Consider the following 16,989-nt stretch of genomic DNA (forward strand, 5'->3'; position numbering starts at 1 on the left):
AAGGTTGCTCGGCGTGTAAACAGTTAACCCAACTCCACACTCTCTCGAGCCACATCACTCAGATGTGACGTGGGGATGTGGCCCAGCACTGACAGGCGTCAATTCTGTCTCAGGGCTCGTAGTACTCACAGATGCGTCCACTGTTCGGTAAGATTTTTAAAATTTCATCATTAAACTGTCACTTATTCCGAAATCCAAAAAATTCCAAATTCCGAAAGCCAGCTGGTCCTGAGGGTTTCGGATAAAGGGTTGTGTACCTGTATTGGCAATAAATGCTGGCTCAGCCAGACAGATGGCCACAACCCATGAATGAACTTTTAAAAATTATAACATGTTTTCTGGCAATTAAGACCACTTATAAAACCATTGCTCAGACTACTGCCTCCTAACAAAACAGGCAAATTGCCTCAAAACCCCACTGCATTTTAAGTATCATAATAGGCAAATTATTGAATGTATTTGGACTTTTATTCTCAAGCTCCACATCTCTTGTACTAAGTCTTCCTGGTGCATCCTTAAGTTAAAGTACATACAAAGGAATGTCATATAGTTGAGTAATGAGTCATACTACGCATGTCACAATATTCTTTATGGACTGGAGTGCACACTCTTGTTAACTGGGTCCAGTCATGCTCCACCACAAATATCTGCACTAAACTAAGATTGCACTGTTGTACAAGACTGAGGAAGCACCAAAATATAAAAAGGTGTTTTTTTCAGAAGAGACTTTAAATCAAAGTACTCTTGAAAAACAAGTTTTTTTTTCATTTTCCTGAACTGTTAAAATCCAAAACTATATAGACTGCTGAGAGAATGCAGTGTGGTTTACAATTTATTATAAAAAAATGACAATTATAAAAAATGATCTAATCTAGTTTCATTGCTAATCTAGCATTGACTCCTCAATCACGCACTACTATTCTCTAATAATTTAGCCTCATATTGTGATATTCTCAAAAGTATTCAAAACATTACTTGAAAAATCCAGAACACTGTCACACCTGAACAGAAAATTTCCTTATGTTTAGTATCTTTTTTATTTCAGCAATCTAACATTACTGCACACGAGAGCACTGGGATTTAGAAAATATCGTATGATATATTCAGCAGTCTGGTTACAAATAACGCAAACGCTCTGGCTTGTGCGATATACAATTAAGTACTGTAGAGTGCACCAATTAATTGGAAAGTGAAAAAAATAAATAAATTACAAAGGATGATGGTAGAGTATTAAAGTGTTTAGTCACTTCCTTTTCAGCTGCTTGATATGAGTATGAGTATCACTACCACGTTGACAGTGCTGTGATGTGCAGTAGGACTGATACTGTTTGTTAACCTTCCTCTCCCCCTCAGCTATTATTCAAGTGCTGTTTGAAAAGCAACACTCCAAAGATTTGCTTTAGTGTATGTCCATTTCCCTTCCAAGACTCACATCAACAAGCTTTGCCACTGCAAAATTCATAAGAATGAAAATACTGTGCAATCCTAAAAACCCATTAAAACAAAAAAGGCAAATCAGATTTCATTGCTGAAAAGCAATTATACCCCAGATGATGAGGTGCATAGATATTATTTAAGAAAAGCAAATCTTTTAAAGCCACCCGAACATGCAGCAGATGCCAAGACATTGAGTACATTGAAGGAGGAAACCGGTTTTAAATAGAAACAGATTGAAGGGTTATGGAGAGCAGGCAGCAAAGTAGAGGTAAGGCTGAGATGGGATCAGACATGATTATAGTCAATGGAGGAACAGATCGAGGGGCTGAATGGCCTCCTCCTGCTCCTAGCTTTTATGTTACATTAAATTGTTACTTACAGCACTTAATGATGTCCGTTTGTTATTCATAAATAGAAGATCGAGTCCCTCAACATTTTTCCTTCTTCCTCTTCTCCTTTTTATTGGCATTTCCCCATCAACTAATGAACCATTTATCATAAGTCCAGTTGGTGCTCGTGAAAGGCCAGCTTGCAGCATTTCAATGTGGGCTTTATAGGCATCAGATACTGGCACAGAGGCATTCGGCAAAACATACTTGGAATTAACAGCAAGGTTACTGACTGAGGTAGAACTTTTGGCCTCTCTGGAGGCTTTTGATAAGTCCACAGCTCTCTCCTGTCCACTATCCGAGGCTGCTTGAGACTCGCGAAGCTGAGCTACCATCTCCATTAGGTTTCTTCTCCTCGCAGCTCGCTCAGCTTCTATTTCAATCTTCTTACGCCGTCTCCTACGTTGCCTTGGAACTGACAGATTCAATGCATCATCCTGCAGAGAAATACATTGGTTTTGGATTCTACAAACAAAACTCTTGCCATTCAATGCAGATTTGTCTCTGTCACTTTAAATTATAAGTCCAAGAAAATATTTGCAAGAAAACTTTAAGCAACAAATCTCTTCTTTTGGAAAGGATGAATGGGAGCAAAGAATCTTGACACCAGACTGCACGTGGAAGTTGTAAAATCTAATATTTGCAACAGAGAACAATGGGATCTTTCTACTTTCAAGTCATTAAATTGGCATCCTCATAACACAACCATCACTGTCCCTCAATAAAGCATAACATAAACACAGGAATTGAAAGAAATAAATGACTTTAGGGCCAATAAAGCCATTCTTTCCCAAATTGCCCAAATCTATAGTTGAGTTATTGCTTTTGCTCTGCTTCTTGCATTGCTTTTGTCATCTGTTCACAACCAAAAGGACCTGGGGGATTTGGAGCTGATACAGAAATGTTTACCAGGAACTTTGCCTGGTTTGGAAGGCATTAGCCAAAAGGAGAGACTGGACAATCAGTGTTTTTATTACTTGAATAACAAAGGATGAGGGGTGACCTGATAGAAGTTTTGAAAATTATGAGAAACATGGATAGTGTGAATAGTCAGTGTCTTTTTCCAGGGTAGCAATGTCACACACTAGGTATAGTGTAAAAAGGGTAGGTTTAAAGGAGATGATGAGAGGTGAGTCTTTTACAAAGAGGATGGTGCACTGGAGGAGGAGATGGATACATTATTAACATTTAAAAGGTACCTTGACAGATACGTGAATAGGTGGGAATAGAGGGATATGGATCAATACAGGTAAAAGGTTTCAGTTTAGAAAGGCACCATATGACAGTACATTATGGGGTGAAGAGTCTGTTCTTGTGCTGTGCTGTTCTTTGTTAATTTTGTGTTGACACTTAAATCATGTCCTCATTTGCACTGGGAACACTAATATTTGTGTAAACCATCAGGAGGAATGCTGGAACAATTTTGTTTGGTCTCTTTTAGCTCCCGAGGCTTCAGCAAACAGAAACGGCAATGCCCTAATTCTGGGCTTGGCAATTATCATAAACATTACTTTAGGGAATAATAATAAAATACATAATTTAAAACCAAGTACTGAAATACACATGCATGTTCTGGCCCAATTATTCCTGTCCTCTAACTTTATACATTGAAGATGGTACCTGATTTTGTCCACATGGCTAACATCATGGGAGACAATCTAGAATTTAGCATGAACATGCAAAATGCTGTAATATCCGTTTGGCATAAAATGTTAAAAAATGCCAAAACTCAATGTTAACTTCTCAAAAGGGTACTAAATGCACATTTTGTACTTTCTTTAGACATATATGTGTAAAACTGCTAAGAATGGAACACAAATTATTTGAGTTGTTCAAAAGCACCAAGACAGTAGATTTTTTCTCTTAGTTTACAAAGTTCCCATTAACAAGAAGGAATTTTTTGCCCACTTCTGAACATTATGAAGTTTGCGCTTAGCATGATGAGTAAATGATAGCACTGGAGAAGCAGTAGCATAATGATATCACTGGATCAGTAATCTATAAACTGAGGGCAATGCTCTGGGGACACGGATCGTCATACAATGACAGATGGTGAAATTTGTGGTGATGTACTCACTGTCTATCATCATAAAAACCTGGTTCACTAATACCCTTTAAAGCAGGAAATCTGCCATCCTTACCTGGTCTGGCCTACATATGACACCAAACCACTAGCAGTTAATTCTTAACTGCCCTTTGGATATTTAGGGACAGGAATAAATGGAAGCCCTAGTGCAGGGACATCTGCATCCCAAAGAATGAATAAAATAAACTCCAAGTTTCAAACCTTCCAGGTCATGAATTAGTTGGGGTCTGATATGCTACTAATGCTCGAACATTAATAAATAAAAATTACAACACAATCATTTATCTGTTCAACTGACTGATGACTGTACTGTCAATGATTGGTTTATGCTCCAGGATTTAATGTTCAAATTTGTCATTCTTCCCCCTTCACTATTTTGTTTAGATTGGGCCAAAGCAGGGCACAGTACAAGTAAAACACTTTAGTGTCAGACTGCATTATTGTGTAAATTGAGCGCGACATCACTTCTCTGCTCAACATCACCCTAAGTTTGTTCTTCATTTATTTCAAACATATTCTATACAGTGTAACAGGAATATTAAATACCTACCCTTGATACCTGAGGAGAACCAGCTATATCTTCACAGGCACTGAAGCTCCCTTGACCTACCATGGAGAGTTCAGTGAAACTCCTCCTTGGCAGAGGGCTTTCCACTGACGTGGGCGTGTAGTTGATCATACCATGAAAATCAAATGGTTGACGCCTATTTATAGGCCACTTTCCCTTGACCACTGCCTCACAAATATTGTCCAAGCGATTAATCATTACACGATCCTGGAATGCAAAGAGACGATTCTTCAAACAGATACACTTGGAACAGCGCTGCCATCAGGATTTTGGTGCAGTTGCACTGAAATCAGGATTCTGCCCATCCTGCTTCAGTGAACAAGTACTTGGACTGCAAACAACAGCTGAAACAACTATAGATTTTTCCCATAAAATTTGGGTTTGCTTGTTTTGGAGGGGGGGAAGAAAGGGGGAAAAAAGTTTATGCTGCATAAACACCAGAATAAGCTTATCCAAAGGCAGGCTGAGTAATACCTGTACTGCAGCAATTGGGCATTCAGGAAAGATTTAACAGGATGATCCTGCATGATGAACCCATGACTTTGAAGTGGTTATGGATAGTGAGAGTCCAAGGATTCCATATTAAACAGAGAAACTGAAACTTACATGAAAAAAAATCAATGAAAACTCTGAAGAATCTGATGAACAATTAGCTGTTAAAAAACAAAGACTACTCATTAATGCACTTGCGTTGCTGTTGGACATAGCCTCATAGGAGTCAATATTTTGATCTAATTTCCCCTCCCGTTAACAAATTTAACAGATTTGTTGACGTTTATGTAGAGAGAGCAGGAGAGATTAGCTAACAAATTACAGTTAAAACTAGTAAGCATAAATTACAGAATATATTAAGCATTTAACAATTGGAACTGAAGCAGCACAGGGAGAGTCGAAGTAACCAGGTGGCGATAATAAAGTCACTCATAACATCCACATATTGCAGTAAAACACTTAAAATAGAAATAAATGCTGAGATATGCAGCCGGAATAGCAGAATATATCTCTAAGTACTATGTTAAGTGTTTACAATAGACCACTCATTAACAAAGAATAACATGTTCAATTCTGGTGAGCAGCACAAAAGGATAAGATTTGAATTATTAGACAAGCTCAAGCCTGGCATTTATTAGGGAAGCATGAACCAGTAACAAATGATATGTTTTAAATGTTAAATCATGTTGCTAGATAAAATATCCTACGAAGTTTGAAAAGTTCATTAGTGCATATAAATGAAATTGCGTGAAAGTATAACAGTTATTAAATCTTGAAAGACAGCTACATCTTCGGAATAATTTACCGGGTGGAGTAGGCAAAATCACAGGGATGTTGAAAAAATAGATGGATGACAGACTATTTTATTATTGTTAGGCTTTAATAGGCAAAATGACATTTTATGGTAAGTAACTTAATTCATCACTTTAAGGACTTGCATTTCAAGAAGCAGATCAGTTTAAGTCTGCTTTTCCTTCTGACATATTTGAATCTTAGACTGGAATCCAGCCTTGTAAACAAACTTTGAAAGAACTTAAAACATAGGAAATGAATGTCATGTCACCTTCAGACCTTGAGACCAAGTAAAAGCAAAATTGGAATACATTTTACCGTATTTACCAAACAAGAGATAAGGAATCATTACATTTTTAGAAACCAATTGCAGATGTCCATAGATATATATATTTAAACAACCTGTGAGAATTTGAAGAATCTAAATTCAGGTTCTCTGAACTTGAATAAAGGCTAAAGACTTTGCACTGGACTGCAAGAAAACAATTGGATGCTTATCTAATGAAACTAGGAGCATGCAATCATAGTATTTTGACAGGATGCAAGTTTATACCTGCTGTTCACTACATAGCGAAGTCCTGCTTTCATTTGTGTATGGGAGACCATGTGCGACCCTAGCTAAATATGGTTGGTAGATGGGGTTTAGGGTTGCAGAACAAAAATAAATTGTGAATAATCAAATTAATTGGATCACACCAATGTTACAGCAAACAGGCTCGGGGCAGGCTTCCTGTCTTTAAGCTGCAGCAATCAAAAACCAAAAAAGAAATCAGAGCAGATGGTAGGAGGGCAAAATTAATCAAATAAATTTCATTCAAAAGTTGTTTGCTTTGGCACAACACAACAGTGAATTATACATTCAAAGTTTAAAGCTGGACAAACCTTTGGCCAGAAGGAAAAGGAATATGTTCTTTCATGAAGAAGCTGAGCTACTGTGGGTTCACTATCTTCCATGAGGAAGCCATCACGAGTTTCATCCCGGGCAGTGCTTAGAGAGGCGTTACTTTCTTCATCAAATTGTTTGCTTTGGGTAGCAGTGCCAGCTGAGAAGAAAATCATGCAGTTTGAATACAATATCATCACCAATATCCTGCCACTAAATGAAATTTGAATCATGAGTAAGCTCATGTCCTTGCACTCAGTTTTGACAGCCAACATAGTACCAGATCTAATTTAAGTATTTTTACAGCATTAACTGCCTATTTTATACAGGTATATTTTTACAAAAAGAATGTTGTACTCACAGCAGTCACGAGAAACTGTGTAACGATACCACATATGGGCTATTCTGGTATAAGTTGTCAACTACAAATTGCGTATTTATTTTGAGTAGCACTTAACAGTCTCACATTGCCCTTCAGCCACCTTTGTGAACTGCTGCAGAGTAGTGTAGGTACTCCCACAGTACCAGTACTAGGAGGTTCATGCTTTTGATCCAGTAACAGAAAAAAAATGACAATATGCTTCAAAGTCAGACTAATCAGTGTTCTTGAATTGATTAGATTAGATTAGATTCCCTACAGTGTGGAACCAGGCCCTCCAAAGAGCAACCCACCCAGACCCATTCCCCTACACCTAACACTCTGGACAATTTAGTATGGCCAATTCACCTAACCTGCACATCTTTGGACTGTGGGAGGAAACCGGAGCACCTGGAGGAAACCCACGCAGGCACAGGGAGAATGTGCAAACTCCACACAGACAGTTGCCAGAGGCAGGAATTGAACCCGGGTCCCTGGCGCTGTGAGGCAGCAGTGCTAACCACTGAGCCACCGTGCCACCCCTTGGAAGGGAATTTGCAGGTGCTGGTAATTCAGTGAGCCTGTTGCCCTTGCGTTAAATGGTAGAGGGCGCAGATTGGAAAGTGATCTCGAAAGGAGACTTGTTGAGTTTGTTGTTAGGCATTTTGCAAACAGTATAAACTGCTGTCATAGTGTGCCAATAATGGAATGGGTGCCCATTAAATCAACAGCTAACTGGGAGTGTTGTTGGGGTTACACTCATTGAGGTCAGTGAGGAGAATTGCCTCACATCCCCAACCTGCACCTCGTGGATGGTGTACATACTAAGTACAGGGAGTCAGAAGCTGAGTCAATGACCATAGAATTTTTAACACTGACATGCTCCTGGAACCACAGTACTTATGTTACTGATCCAATTAAATTTCTGATCAAAGCAGTCATGTGAGTATTTAGTAATGGTAATACCATTAAATGTCAAGGGGAACTTATCAGATTTTCTCTCAATGGTTTGCATTTGTGAGACAAACATTACTTGCCATTTATCAACCCAAACCCAAATGGTGCCCAGTCCTTGCTGCACATGGGCACAGATTGTTTCATTATCTAAGGAGCTCTAAATGAAACAGAACATTGAGAACTCAGTGCTGAATGATAGATTAGTGAAGGAGCTGAAGGTATTCAGACCTTGACAGGACCTGGAAGAGAGGGTTCACATGCTTTAGGGGGAAATGGACATATTGGACAATTTGCAGCATTTGAAGCAGACAGCTATTCTTGGGGGTGTGACTGGACAACCCCAAGAATGATGTCTGAGACATAATAATACTCTCAGAATCATACCTTACACACATCAGGTCCTTAGTTGACTAGTCTTTTGGCACAGGTTTCCAAGTATTAGTAAGAGGGCCAACAAGGTTATGTGCGCCACTGACAGGCAGTGCCTTGTTTAATGCTAGGTAGTTTTATTGGACATGAAAGCAGTTAGATAGAGTGGAGACATTGCTGTAGATCTGGAACCAGGCAAGGTTGGCAAGACCAGGCGAGACAGATGTTCCTTCTCTAAAGCTCGTGTGTGAATCAGATGTGGTAGATATGGTCACCATAAGGCTGGCTTTCAACTCCAGATGTAGTATTTGATTTTATCCCATGCTAATCCCACATCCCTTGGTCTAAAAAGGAATCAGAAGTCTACCAATCTTGGTCTTGAACTGAATTAATAACAGCTTCCTCAGCACTCTGGATATAGAATTCCAAAAATATATCAGGTTCTGAGTGAAGATGTATCTCCTCACTTCTGCCCTAAATGGCTTATCTTTTAATCCGAGACGGTGTCCTCTGGTTTTGAATCCCACAACCAAGAAAATCATTTTTGCAACTAATTTGTTTTGTCCTTGATGAAATGCTCAACTTTTTGTGAGATCGCTTCATTCTTTTAAACTCCAGAGATACAGATTCAGCCTCTTCAATCACTCCTTAACCCAGGATCCCAGAAATCCCTCTTGTTAGCACTGCGGCACTCCCTCAATGGCAACTATATCCTTCCCAAGGCAAGGGAAGCAGACTGTACACAATATTCCCAGTGCAGTCTCACCAATATTCTTTACAATGAAGGAAGTCTCTTTTGCTCCGATACTTAACTCCTTATGTTCAAGGCTAATTCTCTGCTTGCCCTTAGAATTGCTTGCTTCACTGGCATGCTAGCTTTCAGTGACTTGTAGTCAAAGACATTAATAGTTTCCAAATCCTCATCATTTAAGAAATGCTTTTACCATTATTCCGCCTTTTGCTTTTGCATCTGGAAACCGGTGTCCAGTGAGGTTCACAAAGATGAGCTCTTGCTGTTTGTGGCTTATAGAAACATCTTAGACTTGAATGTTGGAGGACTGATCAGTAAGTTTGCAGATGAAACAAATATTGGTGGGGTAGTAAATAGTGAGACTGAGACTACAAGACAATATAGATGGGATGGTCAGAAGGTTGATCAGTGGCCAATGAAATTCAACCTGGATAAACGTGAGGGGATGCACTTGTATTACAAGGTAAGGAATACATGATGAACAGTAGGGCACTGGGAGGTACTGAGGGTCAGGGGGACCTTGGTGAGCATGCCCACTGGGCCCTTATGGCAGCAGGGCAGGTGGATAAAGTGGTTAAAAAGCCATATGGTATACCTGTCTTTATTAACCGAGGCATAGAGTTTAAGAGCAGGGAGACTCCGAGTATCCATTCTATCTCTGCCCTTCAATTTTGTAAACTTCTATCAGGTCATTCCCTTACATACAAGTGAAAACAAACCAAGTTTATCCAATTTCTCCTCGTAGGTAATATCCTTGAAACCAGGCAACATCCTGGTAAACTGTTTCTGTACCCTCTTCAAAGTCTCCACATCGTTCAGGTAGTGTGGCAACCAGAACTGTTGTCAATATCCCAAATGAGGCTGAACTAAAAGGTCACACAGCTGCAACATAACTCACTAATTTTTATACTCTATGCCCCAACCAATTAAGACAAGCATGTCATACACCTTCTTGACCACCTTATTTACTTGTTTTGCCACTTTCAGGGAACTGTTTTAGAAAGTAAATTGTTAGCTAGGAATACAAATTTAACAGAATTCAAGAAAGAATTAGATGGCACATTTTATATGTGGTACCTTCAGGTTGGGACGATTCTTCCGATTTATCATCATCGTCATCATCCTCGTCATCGTCATCTTCTTCTGACCCTTTCTCAAATTGTAATTTAGGTCTCAGTTCCTTATCTTCAGGGTCAGGAAGCAATCCACTGGCTATGATTAAAGGTTTTTCAGTATCATGTTCAATCTTCACAGACAATGGTCCCAAGGGGTCTTGACATTCTGAATCAACATGTAAGTTCTCATCACAATTAACTTTCCCATCTTCCTTAAGAGGGACTGTGCTCTGATCTTCTTGAGGTGGTGGGGTTGTAGGACATTTTAGCCCACCTTCAGCTTTGCTATGATCATTGTCAGTTTGTTCTGTACTTTTTTCTTCCTGAACTGGTGTGGATGTGACAACAGAAGGCATTTGGCTCAGACAGGCACCTGGTTGGTTTTGAAAAGGCGTACTACTCCGCTGGCTAGCTCCTTTGTTTTGAGCAAAGTTTTTATGAGCCTCAAGGAAAGAAAGCTCAGAGTCATTTAGAATATGGTAGTCTGTCCGACTGACTCCATGCTTTGCAGCACCGATCAATAAGTCTTTGTCATGTTTGCCGCATTCCCACCATTCAGGCAGATCCATGCTTGGCTGGCACAGCTTGAGTCGTTGATCGAGCTGAGCATGAAGCAAAACCTGCTCTCGAACTTTCCGGAGAAGTTCTATTCGATACAAAGTTCTAGAAGCACGTTCTTCTGTAATTGGCTCGATGAAAATGCTGGCATCAAGCTCTTCGTAATAAAAACAAAATACTTTCATAAATATGGGAATCAAAATTGACTTAAGTTCCTTTAATTTGGTGCTTGCTAAATGTTGCAATTTAGGCTGGTGCACAGTACGAAGAAAGTGAGGACTGCAGATGCTGGAGATCAGAGTTGAAGAGTGTGGAGCTGGGAAAGCACAGAGGTCAGGCAGCATCCGAGGAGCAGGAGAATCGACGTTTTGGGTATAAGCCCTTCATCAGGAATGGAGGGGTGGCCCAATGGGGCTGAGAGATAAATGGGAAGTGGGGGGGGGGGGCTGGGTGGAGGGAAAGGCAGCTGGGAATGTGATCAGAAGATGAAGGTGGGGGGTGAAGGTGATAGGTTGGAGAGGAAGATGGGCAGGTAGGACAGTTCAAGAGGGCTGTGCCAAGTTGAAGGGTTGGATCTGGGTTTCTCAGCTGTGCTTTTCCAGCACCACACTCTTCGAGTCTGATGTACAGTTTGGATCATATTTATGGCAATTGATGCAGCTGCATTCCCCCCCTCCCACTCCGAATCCAAACTGATGACTTCTTAAGTCTATCATCTGGTTTGGCTCCATTTTAAAGTCTTACCTTCACCTGGATTGGGAGGCATACGGCACACTTTTCTGCACATAGCCACAAAACAACTGAAGTATTTTTCCAAACTGTCGTCAGACTTTTTATCCAGTCTAGCAAAGGCACGGAACTGGTTCCAGTCAAATTGCTTCTTTGTGGGATCAAAAACTACACCAAAGGTTGACACAACACGATAGAAGTCGGCTTCTTCTCTCCTGGTCCATCTGTAATTTAAAAATACGTTTAAGAAAGTTATTTTAAACCCCAAAGGCCTGTAGCTCTTCGCCAGTCATATGAACACCGAGCTACAAAATTATGTCGGCATGTTGGGAAATTCCAGTGATTTAGGTTTGCGACAGCCACGATCCCACAAGTGTATTGCTCTGCTATTTCTGAGGTATTCAAATATAAAACATAAAACAAATCCCAAATGTGCCAACAAAACCCTCCAGCACTCCAATATCTGCCAGAAGACATCCATAAAAGATGAGGTAAAGATTGAACAATCTCTTTTTAATTATCAGTGCTCCAAAAGTTACACTTCAACGTAGAAGTTAATGGATTTCTATTTAAAACACACAGAAATCCTGGATCACTGACTAAGTTGTGATTTTCAAAAACTGTATGTTTTTGGTTCTTAACATATAAACTCAGGCTATCTTATGCAAGTACAATTTGAAATAGGCAGCAGTAAGAGACAAGACAAGAAAAATAAAACCATTTTCTTCAGTCCAAAGAAAGAATGGAGGGTTTATCAATTGACGATAAACGGCCTTACAAAAATAGGAAAAATGCTTGTTTTGTATAATACCTTGAAAAGATCGTCAGAGATAAAACTAAACAATAATGATGGGCAAGCAGAGGCCTAGCTATTAAAGAAATGCTGAAATATTTGATGTAAACAGTGAGCTCCGAGAAAGCACTTCAAAAGAGGACGAAGATGGAAAAATAAAGGGGATCAGAGAGGGTACTACAAATTGGGTTTTCTAGACTACTGAAAGCATGTTTGCCAAACATGAGGTGGTGAGAGTGAGGGAACATATAACACACCAAAGTCAGAGCAGCTGTAATGAGATCATAGGTGTGGAGGATCAGAGGAAGGAATAGGCCAGATATTTCAAAAATAAATGAGAATTTTATATTGAAGTTGCTGGTGAACACGACTTGGCAACAAAGTATTAGAACACCAGTGTAGAGACAACAAATGCACAGATTTCAGTATCAGCGGCAATTGAGCTGAGAGCAGGACAAAGGTAGCGAATATTACAGATATTCATATTTGGGTGTGCTAGCTAATCAGCCTTCTTTAAACACCATCAACACTGTTTAACACTGATCCTTTACTTTATTCATACAAGCAACTACGTTTTTTGCAAACAATAGAAAATATGCTTCAAAATACATAGTCATATGGGAAACAGGTATTCACAAGAGAAGCATTACATAAAAGTGTAAGTTTGTGTTAAAAAAGTGGAATACTTGTATGGTTGAGAAACAATCATATTTTGTCACTGAATGACAAAACATTACCAAAAATATTCTGATTCATTAAAGTAGAACTCATACATAAATTAGCCCTGACTGTAACCTGGTCATAGGGTCAGTGGGACAAGTTTCAGGCTTGTGCTGATTAATGGTAATGAGACCGTGGCCACCTTAGCTCTCGGTGACATTGTTCCTAAATAATTAAGGTTTAAAGAATGTGCTTTATGAACTCACACATAGCAACAGATAAAAGAACAAAGCTCTGTACTTATATTGGTGGGTTTAACGGTGTAAACCAAGGGCTTCTGTCAATTTCAGAGGTCTTCAGTGACTGAAAGTCAGTCAACATTTGACTCAGAAACTTTAATCCAGAATTTGCAAAAAAACCCACCAAACAAGAGGAACAAAATAAGCAGGGCGGCACGGTGGCACAGTGGTTAGCACTGCTGCCTCACATCTTTTAGTTTGTAACCTGTAAATACTTCCCTGGAACTTAGAATAGATAATCAGATTTGTAGGTATTACCAAACAATGAACTTACAGATTACTGGAAACAAAAATGCTGGAGATCACAGTGGGTCAAGTAGCATTCATGGAGAGAGAGCAAGCTAGGATTTTATGTCTAGATAACTCTGAAGAAGCATCCTTAGAGTCTGAACACAACCACATTCCATCATGCCAACCCTGGTTCTCCTGGTGCCTTTTCCACACAAGGAAGCAAGGTGGTGAAAGAGATACCCAGCCAAAGGAGGAATCGCTTACAAACCTTTCAGAATCTCCTGTCTTGATGTAGAAACAGAGAAAATAAAAACAAAAGTGGGCTATTTGGCTCTTTAAGCCTGCTCTGTCATTAAATGCAATCATGGCTGATTATTCAATCCCTGTTCCTGCTTTTTCCCCATATCCTTTGATCCTTTTAGCCTGAAGAACTCTATCTAACTCCTTTTTGAAAATATTCAATGTTTTGGCCTCAACTGCTTTCAGTGGCAGAGAATTCAGTAGGGCCACCACTGTCTGTGTGAAGAAATTTCTCCCCAACTTAGTTTTAAATGACCAGCCCTGTATCCTTATATTGTGAGCCCTGGTTCTGGACTCACTCATTACTGGAAACAATGATTCTGCATTTACGCTGTCCAGTCCTGTTAGAATTTTACAGGTTTCTATGAGATCCCCTTCGTCCTAGTAAATTCCAGTGATTATAATCATAACTGATCCAATCTTTCTTCCAGCCGGTTCAATTCCCGCCTCAGGCGACTGACTGTGTGGAGTTTGCACATTCTCCCCGTGTCTGCGTGGGTTTCCTCCGGGTGCTCCGGTTTCCTCCCACAGTCACAAAGATGTGCGGGTCAGGTGAATTGGCCATGCTAAATTGCCCGTAGTGTTAGGTTAAAGGGGTAAATGTAGGGGTATGGGTGGGTTGCGCTTCGGCGGGTCGGTGTGGACTTGTTGGGCCGAAGGGCCTGTTTCCACACTGTAAGTAATCTAATCTAATCTAATCAATTTGTATCAAAACCTTAATAGCTATATTTCAAAAGTTAAACTTCCTAATTTGAAATGTCTCCATTAAAACTAAATCCAGCTTTTCAAAACTATTTTGTCTTGGTGCAGGAAGGGAGAAATCACTGATAGCAAAGCAACAGTTATAGATTGTGAGGTGCGGAGCAGAAATAATATCATGGTTTCAGCAATACAACACCAATATGGTTCGAGCAATATTAAGTTGATATAGTTACAGTACAACAGCTATAAAAATGTATCCCTTTCAAACTCACTTTCACGTATCTCTGGCTATGTTAGTTTGGATGACAAGTCTATGGTGTAAAATTATCATTTACTCGAAGAGCAACAAAAGAATATGCATAAACTTCATACTGTTAATTAATTTCCAGCATATTGAACTTCAAATAATTTCAAAGGAACTCATTCTGATGCTAAACTAGTATGATAAAGTTGATAACTATGAGCCCAGTTTCTGAATTGAGTTGCTTTGATATATCTCTAGTTAATGGAAAGTGTTTTGAATACCATTGTATAAGATTCAGTCAAAATGGTTCTGTAGCAAGTCATGTATTCAGAACTGTGATAAAGAATGGTACCAATGTCTCAGACATTTTTCCTGATTGACTTATTCATCACAAATGTTTCTAACTTTAACCCTATCTTCTGAGATGAGTTGAATCAAAAATATTTTTAAAAATGTAGGACACCAACCAGTCCTAGCACAGTTCACAAATATCTCATTCCGAAGAGATACAGTAAAATAAATCTTAATGAAAAGAAACTTGAATTACTTTCAGGCCAGAAGTAATGCTCACAAATTTAATTCCTCTCCCACCAATATCTTTGGCTAAAATAAAACTTTTGTGCAACACACATGGGTTAAAATGATTAGAACGCCAAGCAATTCTATGTGGCTCTAAAACCCCTTCATGAGATCTTCTTGGGAGATAAGTATTCATCTTAAAACTTACTGATGAAATCCTAGCTTGCCTTAAGCTAGCCATTTCAAGAATTACGCCATTGAAAGTAGCGTCATGGTCCAAACATTCACCTGTTCTGATCTTGCTTAACTTACCCTTTGGTGCCACAAACTGGAAGTATAAAAACCAAGTCTTTTCGGGTCAAAAATTACTAGAATGATCATTGTTCCATCTTTGCCAATAACCCAAACCAGAAAGAAAATAGACATTCAAAAGGTTTTCAGGTCATTAAAATAAACACAATCCAAATTCACTGTTCTAAAGCTAGTATTTTGCCTTTGGCCTCTGAATTTCTCAATTCAGAAGATCGGAGAGCAGACAGCAAGAATCAGGCATGTCTCAGTAGTGGCACTAACATTTCATGAGCCATGAGTTTTTGAAATTCCATGTCCCACTCTAGAGACTTCAACAAAATCCAGATGACATTCCAGTATAGCACTGAGTGGCAGAAGAATGATCTTTTGATGGGATATTAAGCAGAGACTGCATTTGTCCTCTTAGTTGGATGTAAAACAGCTGAATCCGATATTCATAAAATTCTGACAAATATATATCATTCAAGCAACACCACAAAAACCACATTGGTCAATTATTCATACCATTACCATTTGTTGACTTCAGGTTACTCCATTTGGTATATTATTTAAAGGTACTTACTGACTGTGAAGAAGTTCAGAATATCCCAAGTTCACTAAAGGTACTTCATAAATACTCTCTTCCCTATTCAAGAAAGTAAGGCAGAAAAGGTGCCAACATATTTTCCCCTCTTCCGTTGAATCCTCAAAACTGGATCTTGTTTTCCTGTTTAAGAGCAGCTAGCTCTGGTTAGAGTCCAGCTGCTACCTTTCTGCCCTGGAATCCATCTTGCACACAACAGAAAGGAGCATGATAGGTGCCTAGAATAACCTGAACCTGGAAATATTTACACATGCTACACTTTATTAGCAGGCAGTTTAAACGTTTTGATGACCTCCAGCTGAACGAACTGTAACATCTACAATTAAAACCCATGTATGAATCATGATGAAATACAGAAGAGATATCACAACCTGTAGAACATGATCCCCAATAATCATCTGATGCTGAGTGCTAAATGAATGCTTCACTGGCTGATAGGACATCAGCCAGATGAATAGTCGCAGGCTCCCAGTGTGAAGGTTGCAGGCAGGGAGCACAGAAAGCTCCATGAATGGTGCTTTGACCAGATGCTGACCCAACTACAAACTTAGGGTGGATTGCTGAGGTCTCACCACAATTAAGACCCTTATATGGCCAATCACTAGCTGCTTGCCATCTGCTCTAAATTTCAAACCCGATCAGCAGGGGATTAACAGCAGGACTAAGGCCAGCAGGTCACTTCACTCACGTGTGAAGAGTTGCAGGAGTAACAGTGAAATGGTGGTTAAAACAGATGGAGAAACAGAGATGGGCAGACAGGTGGGGGAGGGGGGGGGAGAAAAAGACAGAGAGAGAGAGAGAGAGAGAGAGATAGAGAGAGAAAGACAGAGAGAGGCAAAAAGACAGAGAGAGAGAGAGAGAA

The 16,989-nt window shown here is 39.6% G+C and overlaps 1 protein-coding gene across 1 annotated transcript in view; it reads right to left on the minus strand.

Moving 5' to 3' along the window:
- Positions 1-16,989, minus strand: part of chd7 (chromodomain helicase DNA binding protein 7) — a 356,622-nt gene that overhangs the window by 17,965 nt on the left and 321,668 nt on the right. Inside the window, exons 30-34 of the mRNA XM_043689312.1 lie at positions 11,500-11,708; positions 10,160-10,912; positions 6,647-6,807; positions 4,463-4,687; positions 1,817-2,263 (exon numbers count right to left, since the gene is read on the minus strand). Coding sequence (XP_043545247.1) covers positions 1,817-2,263; positions 4,463-4,687; positions 6,647-6,807; positions 10,160-10,912; positions 11,500-11,708 — 1,795 coding nt within the window. The remainder of the gene's footprint in view (positions 1-1,816; positions 2,264-4,462; positions 4,688-6,646; positions 6,808-10,159; positions 10,913-11,499; positions 11,709-16,989) is intronic.

The sequence above is a fragment of the Chiloscyllium plagiosum genome, chromosome 4 (assembly GCF_004010195.1).
Source record: "Chiloscyllium plagiosum isolate BGI_BamShark_2017 chromosome 4, ASM401019v2, whole genome shotgun sequence".
Taxonomy (NCBI): Eukaryota; Metazoa; Chordata; class Chondrichthyes; order Orectolobiformes; family Hemiscylliidae; genus Chiloscyllium; species Chiloscyllium plagiosum.